This window comes from Squalius cephalus (genome assembly GCF_949319135.1).
Source record: "Squalius cephalus genome assembly, chromosome: 5".
Lineage (NCBI taxonomy): Eukaryota > Metazoa > Chordata > Actinopteri > Cypriniformes > Leuciscidae > Squalius > Squalius cephalus.
In genome coordinates, this window is record NC_137126.1 from 47,661,820 (window position 1) to 47,674,422 (window position 12,603).

The 12,603-nt window shown below is 40.0% G+C and overlaps 1 protein-coding gene across 1 annotated transcript; it reads left to right on the forward strand.

Moving 5' to 3' along the window:
* The first annotated feature begins 6,526 nt into the window (after positions 1 to 6,526).
* Positions 6,527 to 12,535, forward strand: LOC307158423 (lipocalin). The gene is made up of 6 exons (XM_079870985.1): positions 6,527 to 6,706; positions 7,593 to 7,732; positions 7,827 to 7,906; positions 7,987 to 8,100; positions 12,155 to 12,256; positions 12,336 to 12,535. Exons 1-6 carry the CDS (start codon positions 6,611 to 6,613, stop codon positions 12,347 to 12,349), a joined length of 546 nt encoding a protein of 181 aa, XP_079727111.1. The 5' UTR covers positions 6,527 to 6,610; the 3' UTR covers positions 12,350 to 12,535.
* Positions 12,536 to 12,603: the final 68 nt, after the last annotated feature.

Sequence of the window (12,603 nt, forward strand, 5' to 3'; positions counted from 1 at the left end):
ACCTCAACAATTTACTTGTCTGGCCTTAAAAAATACAGAATTTCTTGTCGCTTCCGCACATCCACGCGAACCGGAATCATCTTGACAATGTTTTATCTGTACAGAGGTGAAGGGAAGGAGGCCTTCACAGGGGAGAGACTAGTTGACAAGAGTTTAAAGAGGGCGCTTAATTTTAAAACGTAACTGTAGGTCGTAATACACTGCATGTACAAACGACATATGGGCTCGTTTTTCGGAGGAGGACAGTTTGATCAACCGTTGCATGTGTTTAGCACTGCAAAAATTTAACTGTTAAGATGTCAAAAAAATTGTTAATAACCTAAATGTTTATTTTATAAATATTATTATTATTATAGAGAGATACGGTGCACAGGCGGATATAGGCTAATTCACACATGCATCTCTCTCTCTCTCTCTCTCTCTCTCTCTCGATAATTAATTCAAATAAATGCTATAATTTCAAATCAGGCAGAATGCTGGATCTAAAAAGCCATAGCTGACGAAAACAACCGTCAATTTTAACTACAGTCAAATATTGCAATGCAAACATCATTGACAGCTTTTAACTTGTCAGTTGTCAATGCTGGCAAATGACCATGGTAGGCTAAATGATTGTTGAAACAAGTTAGTGAACAAATCTGGTATGTTGTTCTTTCTCTATAGTTCATTTTAAAGAGCTAACATACATGTACTGGCACCAGAGTAATAGTCTCGAGGTTGTGGGAAGTGAGCACTCTGGCTTTCATTGTGTGTCAGTGGACTGTGATATATATGCATGCATGTAGGCAGGAGCCAGTCTCATGCAGACTACTAACATCTGACCTTTCCTTTGGTAATCTGGAAAGGCTACAGGACGGTTCTAAAGACTCAAGCAGAAATGGAAATGAATGTTTTTAGTATTGGCTGTACAACAAATAGTATTTTAATGCATTAATTTTGTCTCTTAATGCATTGTATGGTCTCATGAATACTTGTATAATACATTATATACTTATCTATTCATTACAAGATAAATGCATTAAAAAACATGACAAACCATTATTTTCAGATGTAAGGAATCTGCAAATAATATAGTGTATTTTAACTTTAGTTACAATGTTTTATGAAAATAAATAATGCATTTTAACTTGCATTATTAATACCTTTATAATGCATTACACATCAAGTGTAACTGATTCAACTTTGCATTTTAAAAATGTATTAGTAAATGTTAAAAGTAACATTAAATAAGATTACTAAATAAAAGATTTCATAATAATAATAATAATAATAATAATAATAATAATAATAATAATAATAATAATGCATTTTATTTAAGGCGCCTTTCAAACCACTCAAGGTCACCGTACAACAAGTAGCAACAGTAACAATATTAAAACAGAAAATAACAGTAAATAACAATGTCCGAAAGTTGATAGGAAGCCAATGTAGCTGTTGAAGTGATGGGGTGATGTGTTGAATCGGTGAAGTCCGGGTTATGATACGAGCTGCAGAATTCTGAATCAGCTGGAGTTTATGAAGAGATTTGTGTGGTAAACCAGACAATAGAGAGTTACAATAATCGATGCGGGAGGTGACAAGCGAATGAACAAGAATAGAGGAACTATGCGGAGTGAGAAATGGACGGAGGCGAGCAATATTGCGGAGATGAAAATAACAAGACCTGGTTATGTTATTAATGTGAGCATCAATGATAGGTTACTGTCAAAGATGACCTCCAAGTTCCTAGCCTGGCGGGAGGGAGAAATGGAAGAACCATCAATGGATAATGAAAAACTGCATGACTTAGAGAGAGTATAATTAGTACCAATGAGGAGTACTTCAGTCTTACTGGCATTAAGTTTGAGGAAATTGGCAGAAAACCAAACATTTATTTCATGAAGGCAGTTGGTAAGACAGGCGGGAGGGAGAATGGAATCAGGGTTTGTAGAAATGTAAAGCTTCATCATCGGCGTAGCAGGGAAATTTAATACCGAATTTTGAAAAGATATTGCCGAGTGGGAGAAGGTAAATTAGGAACAATAGGGGGCCTAGGACAGAGCCTTGGGGGACACCACAGCTAACAGAAGAAGGTTGAGAATGAAATTTCTTTAGTTGTACAAACTGTGTGCGGTTTGAAAGGTATGAAGTGAACCAGGCATAAGGAATACCAGTGATACCAATATCAGATAATCGATGCAAGAGAATACTGTGTGAAATTGTGTCAAAAGCTGCACTCAAGTCAAGTAGAACAAGAATAGATAACAACCCGCCATCAGCAGCCTTTAACAGATCATTCGCTACTCTCACTAGTGCAGTTTCAGTGCTATGCTTAGGACGAAACCCTGACTGAATACACTCATACAAGTTATTATTACTAAGATGAGCATGAACCTGTGCTGCTACTGCTTTTTCAAGAATTTTTTTAATAAATGGAAGATTTGAGATAGGACGGTAATTATCTAAATTGTTTGGGTCTGCGCCAAGTTTCTTAAGAATAGGGGTTATGGCAGCTATTTTAAAAGATGATGGAACAATGCCGGAGCTAAGAGAAGTGTGAATAATACGGAGTTATAAGAGAAGATAAAGAGGGAAAACAGGCCTTTACCAAATGAGTTGGTATAGGATCAAGTAGACATGTGGAAGAATTAGATTTATAAATTAACTGAGAAATTTCTTCTTCAGATGGCAAGTTGGAAGAAGAAAGGAAGAAGAGGGGCAAATTAATTGAGACACTGTGTGGTGAACTACAGTAAGGGGTAGCCAAAGAGGCCAGTTGTTGGTGGATGTTAGTTATTTTGTCATTGAAGAAAGACATAAATTTATCATATTGAGCAGTGCAGTACAGGTGTGCAGGAAGTGTGTCAGGTTTCAGAATACGATTAACAGTTGAATACAGTGCTTTAGTACACTGTAAAAAAAAAAAAACGTAAAAAAACGGCAATTTTCTGGCAGCAGGGAAGAAAATTTCTGTTAAAAACCGGAAAAATACTGTAAAAAAAATGGTAATTTCTTCCCGTTGTTTTTACGGAAAAAAACTGTATATTTAACATTGGATTTCAGTAATATGATGTAATGTTAATTTACCGTCCTATTGAAGTATTAATATCTGTTTTGTACACTGATAACTTCCAATCACAGCAGTGATGAGAGACACATGATCAATCAAAGCTCAACACAAGCAATTCTTCCACAAGAAAGTTAATACTATTATATATAGAAGCTGCACAGTGTCATTCACACAAACATTAAACACCATCATGGTAACACATGAAATTTTAAAAATGCAATAAACATTAATTTAACAACATTAAATGTAACATAAACCCCTAATGTACATAACTGATTAGAAAAAACGAAGAAAACTATGAAGAAACAAACATAGTTATTTCAACAAAAATACATCAAATGTGAAGTGTCACAGGGAATTCTGGGAATGTCAATTTACGGTTTTTAGTTGTTTTTTCACTTTCAAAAACTGTAAATTTAACGGTATGTTACAGTAAAATTACATTAAATGTACCGTTAGATCTATCACAGTTATTTACCGTATATAGTACGGAAACTTTGTTAACCAATTAACAGTTTTTCACTGTAGCATTTTTACAGTCTTTTACCGTTAAAATTACGATCATTTTTTACAGTGTATTACCATCTCCAGACTCAATGAAATGTGAATAGAAAACATTTTTGGCAGCATGAAGAGCATCTTTGTAAAGATGAACATGTTCACTATACAGCTCTCTATGTATCATAAGACCAGTTCGCTTATAAAGGCATTCCAAACGCCGGCCTCTGGTTTTGAGCTGGCGAAGTTCAGGAGTGAACCAGGGCGCAGAATGGGTGAATGATACAGTCCGAGTTTTAAGAGGTGCAAGAGTATCAAGGAGCTGCTGTAGTTCAAAGTTATAAAAGGAGACCAAATTGTCAGGAGAAGTGAGATGGTCACTGAGTGGAAGATCAGTAATTGCGGCAGTCAGAACAGAAGGGTCGATCTTTTTTATATTCCGAAATGACATCAAACGTTGTTGTTTGGATTTAGAGAGTGTAACGTCAGCATTAAAGGAAAGCCATTTATGATCAGATATGGGTATTACATCTGCAGTACAGTCCCGAGGTGTAACTTAGAGAGTGTAACTTAATGCAGTTAACTAACATTAACAAATGGAGCCTTATTGCAAAGTGTTACCGATAAATCAAAGTGTTACCGATAAATCCAGCATAACCTAAATCTTATCATAGATTTAATATAGAGTTGTTGAATCTGGTATTTCAGGTAATCAGCTCAGATGGCGAGTTAATACCTGCAAACAAACAGTCATACTTGTTCTGGTTTATCTGCATCTCAAGCTAAATATGTCAAAATTTGAAAAACAGTTACAGACACACACTGTTTGGTTGTTGCAGTTTCATAGAAAAATGTTGTGATAGTTTGTACCGAAGGCGTTTCCGTCTCCTATAGGCTAAACGTATAGGCGTATCTCACGTCTATAATAAGAAACAGCTGTAAAGAACAAATTCCCCAGGTCTCTTTATTTGGGGTAAACCTATAAAGTGTCCTGCTGTGATTTTCACAGTTAAAATACCATTCATTTAAAACTCACAATAATTGCACTATTAACTTCATAATTACTGCATAAATCTCAAACTGGAGAGCAAAAACAACAGTCCAAATGCTTTTGCAGCTGATAGAGTTGATAGTGTGTGCTTAACTGTGTGTGTTTGTCGTGCATGTGAGTGACTAATGGGTTTACACTGTAAACATTGTGTTTTCAATGTAAAATGCTGACATTGTTCCCTGTTCCAGGTTCCAGAACGGCCCAGAGAGAGAGAGAGAGAGAGAGAGAGAGAGAGAGAGAGAGAGAGAGAGAGAGAGAGAGAGAGAGAGAGAGAGAGAGAGAACAGCAGCTCTTTGTGTTTTATCCCTGTTTGTGTGTTTTGCTGTGATATTTTTTTCCTTCTAATTATTGGTGGCTTTTTTCCACCTTTGAACCACACAGGGAACATATTTAAAGACTTATTAATTTTTTTTTTAAAGAGCTTAATAAACGTGATTGTAAAGACATTTATAATGTTACACAAGACTATTATTTCAAATAAATGCTGTTCTTTTGAACATTCTATTCATCAAAGAATCCGGAAAAAAATGCATCATGTATAAAATGCAAATGTATGTAAAAAAATATTTTCACTAACATTTTTAGTATTTTGAATAATGTAAAACAAAGTAAGTTATTTTACTACTTGCACTATTTCTAGGTGATTAATTAAATGTAATTCATGTAAATGAGTGTCTTTGATCATGTGACTCTACTCAGAAGGTCAGACATTCTTCTTCTGATGCTCAAGATGCTTTTGAACATCCCAGAATATGCTGGAGAAGTTTTTTTGCAAAAGAAAGAAAAGATTTTCAATAGTAATCTCTAACATTTGGACCCCACTGTATGTCTAGCTACATATCTTTTTCTGCTGAATCTAATGAAAACCCTCTAATCCAGATGAGCCTTTCTTAACGTTGGAGTTTTAGGGGACTGTGTGTGACTGTGTGTGTGTGTGTGTGTGTGTGTGTGTGTGTGTGTGTGTGTGTGTGTGTGTGTGTGTGTGTGTGTGTGTGTGTGTGTGTGTGTGTGTGTGTAGCCTCCGGTTAAGAAAGTAGCACACCCCCTTGCAAACCTCTGTGCCAACTGTTGAATAACAAAGCTGTTAAATGAGAGGGGGGCCCTAAACGCAACATTGTGTGTGTGTGTGTGTGTGTGTGTGTGTGTGTGTGTGTGTGTGTGTGTGTGTGTGTGTGTGTGTGTGTGTGTGTGTGTGTGTGTGTGTGTGTGTGTGTGTGTGTGTGTGTGAACTGAAAAGTGAGAACTGAATGGATGACATTGAGATTTATATGTGTGTGTTGAGTATCCGGGACGGCACAGACATACGAGTGTATTAGAGATTTGTGTGTGTGTGTTTACATATCTGTACTTTGTAGACAAATAATAATAATGAACTTGATATAAAAGTTTATGTGCTCATTTAGATGTGTGTGTTACGTACTATATTTTGAAGTGCATTCTGGTGTGTGTGTGTGTGTGTGTGTGTGTGTGTGTGTGTGTGTGTGTGTGTGTGTGTGTGTGTGTGTGTGTGTGTGTGTGTGTGTGTGTGTGTGTGTGTGTGTGTGTGTGCGTGTGTGTGTGTGTGTGTGCGTGTGTGTGTGTGTGTGTACTGAATAGTAAGAACTGAATGGATGACATTGAGATTTATATGTGTGTGCTGAGTATCCGGGACGGCACAGACATACAAGTGTATTAGAGCTTTGTGGATGTGTGTTTACATATCTGTACTGTGGAGACAAATAATAATAATGAACTTGATATAAAAGTTTATGTGCTCATTTAGATGTGTGTGTTACGTACTATATTTTGAAGTGCATTCTGGTGCGTGCGTGTGTGTGTGTGTGTGTGTGTGTGTGTGTGTGTGTGTGTGTGTGTGTGTGTGTGTGTGTGTGTGTGTGTGTTGTGTGTAAGGGGCGTGTGTTTATGTAACGGGTGGCTGCGCTATATAAGAGCGTGTCGAGGGACTCCGCTCAGAATTCACCCCTCGAGGCCCAGATTCCCACACACACTCCAGACTGAGCTCTGCTGTAGCCATGCCAACCACCGTACTGGGATTGCTGGGAGTTTTGCTCTGTGCCGTTGCCGTTACTTCTGAGGTCACACCACAGACAGACTTCGACATCAAGGGGGTAAGACTACAAGACGGTGATGAGAGGAGGAATCTATCTATAACATATGTATCCCACAGATTTGTGATGATACAGGGACATATTTACAGACCAGAATATCCTTAACCCTCTGGTGCTCTTCGCAAAAATGACAGAAATGTATTATTTTATTTCAATTAAATTAATGTACTATATTTTAGATCGATAATGTTTTTTATTTAATATTTAGTATTTTTAGGGGATTTTATGGTACTAAATTATATTTACGCCGTATTATTATAATCCATTTATTCACTTTTTGAGGATAGACCTGAAAATTACATTTCCAACTTAAACTGTCGTAAATCTTGAGTGCTTTAGACCACAGACTTAAATTTGATCTCTTTTCAAAGACGACACATGGCAGATTATTGCTGAAGTGAAAAAAAGTTCTAAAAAGAGAATTTAAAAAAAGTTACAGAATTTTACGTTTATTGTTATGAATTTTTTTTATATGAAATATATTTTGCAAAAACATTTTGTACTCTAAAACTGTGAGAAAATCAAAGCCATAAATCTAAACAAGTTGTTTTAAAAAATTGAGCCTGATATCTCAAAAAATTAGCTTTCAGTAAGATTGTGTTTGGCTGCAGTACCAAAAGTTTCCACTAGATTAAATTCGTGTTTTGACCGCAAGGAGCACAAGTGTGACTATTTTTTCAGGACCATTTAACCTGTTCGAATCATGTCCATGATTTTTTTTTGTGTGTGTGTTCACATAGCCGGAAGTGGCAAAACATTTACCAAGTTTTGTACCATTCCGATGGGAAAAAAAAATCTAAAGAAAACAAATGTACAATTTTTTAGTCAAAAATGACAGAAGAGCACCAGAGGGGAAATGTTGTTGATGTGTGTGTGCTTCATATAGGTGGCTGGGAAATGGTACCTGATCGGTTTTGCCACCAATGCAGAGTGGTTTGTCAGCCGTAAGGCGCACATGAAGATGGGCGTCGCCATGCTGACACCGACTGATGAAGGAGATCTGGAGATGGCTTATTCCAGTCTCAAGTAAGACGAACTGATCACTAAAAATAAGAAACTTTGAATAAAACTTTCCCATGATTGCACATGCACAGATTTTACCCATTTGTCTTCTTTCCAGATCTGATGGCCAATGCTGGAAGATGAACCATTTCGCTCAGAAGTCTGATGTTCCTGGAATATTCAGCTTCCGCAGTGACCGTAAGGAAGAAATGATAGACATGAAATACAGTGTAGTGGTTTATACAGGACTCAAATGAGAAATTATATTTCTTCCACAGGCTGGGAGACTGATAATCACATGGTTATTGTTGATGTGAAGTACGATGAGTTTGCTTTGATCCACACTGTGAAGACCAAGGCCGGCTCCTCCACAGTGCTCGACAAACTCTACGGTAACAGCACCAGCATTAACACACCTTCACATTAACTTGAATTTGTTGCAGGCTGTGAATTCAGATTGATTCACTTGATGTTTGCACTTGAACTGGTTCAGCTTTGTTTTGCATGGAATTAACTCTAGGGCTTTTCACACTGTGCATAACCTCAGGTTATCACAGTTCTGAACCCCGCTTTAAACCTTGGGTAAAAGATTGTTAGCACCAATTTTTGCCCGGAGTTTATGAAACCCCAGGTTCCCTTTCGAGAGTTCTCTCGTATTGAGTAAGGCTAGCTTATGCTATGGGAAAACTCCTTTTCTCAAGAATATTGAAGCCAAATTTTCAGCTGCACAGCAGACACCAGCTGAGCGTCTAGCGCGGTCATTGGCTGTGCTGCGGCAACTGCACGAACCTATGGCAAGGCGGCTCAGACACGCAAACCAATCAGGCCGCTTCGCTTCGCCCTTATACCTTTATAAGCCCTCATTCAGCCACAGAAATCAGATTTAATCTCCTTCACCGAACTCTCCACTTCGCTGACCTCCGGAACTAGAAGCCTCTTCGCAGCCGTTGAAAAGCCACACACACACACACACACACACTTTTTTTTCTCCTGTGCTTATTCACTTAAGCAGACGAGCCCGTGCCAGCCCCGCCTCCGCATGACTCATTCTCTTTGACAGCGTCCGAAGATGGGGATTGGTCAGGCTCAACTTTTGACCCCGCCCCCCCATCTTAGCCCAGCATAAGTGTGATTGGAAGAAGCAAGGAAGCACGGCGAAAGGAAGTAAAAGAGAGAGTTTGAGTCCCGCAGAGGCTGGACCAACCTCCAAAACGCTTCTCACGCATTTCCCAGTCCCCTCTTTAGTTCAGGCGGCTGGAATTGTCAATATTGCAGCAAACGAGCCTGTTATAAAACATGCAAACCTGCAAGCAAACGCCGTTTTTACGGCGACACAAATAAAGCACGAACAGAGCTCTTTTCTGTCTGTTTTCTCTCTGGCTTGCGCTGGAGGTGTAATAAATGTAGGTCATGTGCCTACTATAAAGTACACACCCCTACACATAAACACTGGTCCCACAGTATCAGTTGCCCCTCCAGCCCACGATGGAGATGTAATGAGTGTAGTTTGTGTGCCCACTATGAAGTAGAAGCCTGGGAGGCCATCCCCGGGATATCAAAATGGGTGTTGAACATAATAGAACGAGGCTACTCGCTACAGTTTGCTCACAGACCTCCGCGCTTTTTAGCCGTGGTCGAAAAAACAGTGAGAAGCGACGTGGCTCACGTCCTTCACACTGAAGTGTCAAAACTGTTAGCAAAAGGGGCTGTAGAGCCAGTCCCTCTATCACAAAGCGAGTCGGGCTTTTACAGTTGCTACTTCCTCGTTCCAAAAAAGGATGGCGGCCTCAGGCCCATCCTAGACCTCGGACACCTGAACAAAACGCTTATGACGTGCCCGTTCAGGATGCTGACAACCAAACAAATCCTCATGCAGATTTGCTCAGTGGATCTGAAGGATGCTTATTTTCACATCCAGATAACGCCCCATCACAGGCCATTCTTGAGATTCGCCTTCGAGGGGCAGGCTCATCAGTACACGGTACTACTGTTCGGCCTATCTCTAGCACCCCGTACATTTACGAAGTGCATGGACGCAGCGCTCACCCCCCTGAGACAGAGGGGAGTGCAAGTGTTAAACTAACTCGACGATTGGCTGGTTGTAGCAGCTCCCAGCCAGAATATTTCATTCCTGGGAACAGTGATAGACTCTATACGAATGAGAGTGCTCCTTACTTGCGCGCCTCTCAAGAGATATCAGAGGATGAACGGTCTCATGGCCTCAGCATCATCAGTACTCCAGCTGGGTCTACTGTACATGCGTCCTCTCCAGCACTGGTTAAATCCCTGTGTACCGACTCGCGTGCCGATCTGGCCACTTACGAATCAGAGCGAACCACAGCTGTATCAAAGCCCTTGCTCCCTGCAAGGCAGCCGGCTGATACCAGTCCGGCGTGATTTCGGGCGTGATTTCAGAGAGAAAAATGATCTCGACAGACGTCTCCAACCTAGGTTGAGGGGCCCTTTACGAGGGCAGGCCCATCTCCGGCCTATGGTCGAACCCGGAGAGGTGCCTACACATAAACTGTCTAGAGATGAGAGCGGTCGCACTATCGCTGCAAGATTTCTCCCATATCTAAAAGGCCACCACTTCTTGGTCCGGACAGACTACATGTCTGTAGTGTCCTATATAAATCACCAAGGTGGACTCAGGTCGAAAAACCTGCACACCATGGCCAAAAACCTCATTCTATGGGCTCAGCACCACCTGCGCTCGCTGAGGGCGGCGCACATGCCAGGCATTCTGAACCAGGGTTTGGATATGCTATCCAGAGACAAAGTTCCCCCAGGGGAATGGTCTCTTCACCCGCAGACGGTTCAGCTTATATCGAGCATCTTCGGCGAGGCAGAGGTCAACCTCTTCGCCTCAGAAGACAACGCTTATTGCCGAACTTTTTTCTCGTGGAGCAAGGACCCGCTAGCCCACGACAGGCCAAGCCGCCCGCTGTATGCATTTCCTCCGGTCACGATGCTACCTCAGGTCATCGAACAGATCAGGGAGAGCAAGTGTGCATTGCTCTTAATAGCCCCTCTCTGGAAGACCCAGTTATGGTTCTCCGAGTTGACGCATCTGCTGGAAACAGCCCCATGGCCGATACCGCTGAGGAGAGACCTCCTCACACAGGCGAACGGGAAGATCTGGCATCCCCGTCCCGACTTGTGGGCCCTTCATGCATGGCCCCTCAACGGGTATCCGGGTGTCTCCCGAAAAGCGTGCTAAAACCATCACTGAAGTTGCCTTCAACTAGGCGTCTTAACGCTCAAAAGTGGGTGGTATTCTCCGGCTGGTACGCAGCACAGAGAACGCACATTGCCAGTGCAGATCGCGCGCCACTTTTGTCCAATTAATGACACTGAAAACACAAATATGCAAATGAGGACGTTAACCCAGGGTTTAGGATTGTACAGAGTGAAACGTCACCATATTAATACCCATGATTAATTGTTAACACTGGGTAAATAATGAGCAGTGTGGAACATGAAGCAAGATAGATAACCCTGTTTACACCTGGTTTACAATGACCCAGGGTTAACTGGGTCAAGTGTGAAAAGCCCTTCTGATAGGCCGCTGGTATAAATGCATTTTTGAGCTGTTTTTACTGAAAGCAACTTGCACTGACAGATCTTAAAATATGTCTGTGCCATTGTTTTGTCTCAAGAAGCACACCATGTTTATAAAAGCTACTTAAATGTCCTATTAGAACTAAAGCCTAATCCTGGCTTAATTAAAGCCCTGTCTGTGAAACCAAACCAGGCCAATATGAGATAAAAGGCATTGTAATTCATGTGATGTACAGTAGTAAAAATGCATTTCCTGAACCATCCCTATTGTGCCCTTGAGCAACACACTTGCAGTAAACATGCAATCCAAACTGACTCTTTTTACTTCCTCGTTCCTTTACTGTTAGTCATTTTATTATTTCATCAATCTAGTAAAAGTGTAATAACTTGTTCAATTCTGAAATTACTTTCTGGTAACACTTTAAAATAATGTTCCATCATAATGCAGTAACTAACAATGAGCTTATTTCTTATCTTTGTTGACATTTAGTTAAACTGTTCTTTTTTGTTAGTTCGTGTTAGCTCAAGTTATCAGGTAAAACTTGATTTTAATTATGCATTAGTACTGAAATTAACATGAACTAAGATTAATAAATGATTTATAAGTATGTCTCATAGTTAGTTCATGTTAACTAATGCTAACCATTGGAACCTTATTGTAAAATGTTTCTTGTTGAACATCTTATTCCTCTCTGAAACATCATGTTACGGAACTAAATAGATTATAAAAGCTGTTTCTAATCTATCTTAAATTTCAGCCTGGGATGTGTACTGTAAAAAACATAAGCTCAAATAATTAAATAATTTACTAAGGTTTGCAATGATTCTGGTTTTAGTCAGAATTGTTTCTGTGACATTTCGATGTGTTTGTACTGTTTTGTGTAGGCCGAACACCCGGCCTGAGCCAGGATGTCTTGGACAAGTTCACTGCCTTTTCTCTGGAGCAAGGCATTCTGCAGGAGAACATCGCCCTCCTGCCTAAAAATGGTAAAACATTGTGTCTATAGTAAGCAAATAGCTGATGAATAACCTCTTCAGACCTGACCTGTCCATCTTTTCTCTCTAGACGAGTGCCCTTAATGTGCTGATTTGAAGATCCTCTCTGAATCCTGATTCCTGACTGACTCATGACTGTAGTGAAACATTTAATGTGCCCTCTAGTGTTACACTCTCATAGCAGTCCCTTTATCCCTCTTAAAGTTCTTTTCATCATTTACTATCATTTCTTCATGAGTTCTTGGACCAATAAAATCTTTTTTGAATCTCCGTTATGTGGCTTTTTTATACTGTATTTTTAAGAGTGTATGTTAGCCTCATGATCTAAATTCTTTATT

What these genes read in the sequence shown, in the direction of transcription:
- LOC307158423 (XM_079870985.1), top strand. Translation starts at nt 6,611, where the DNA reads ATGCCAACCACCGTACTGGGATTGCTGGGAGTTTTGCTCTGTGCCGTT. An exon ending in ATTCAGCTTCCGCAGTGACC is followed by an intron (nt 7,907 to 7,986) that starts GTAAGGAAGAAA and finishes TTTCTTCCACAG; the next exon opens with GCTGGGAGACTGATAATCAC. An exon ending in AGTGCTCGACAAACTCTACG is followed by an intron (nt 8,101 to 12,154) that starts GTAACAGCACCA and finishes TGTTTTGTGTAG; the next exon opens with GCCGAACACCCGGCCTGAGC.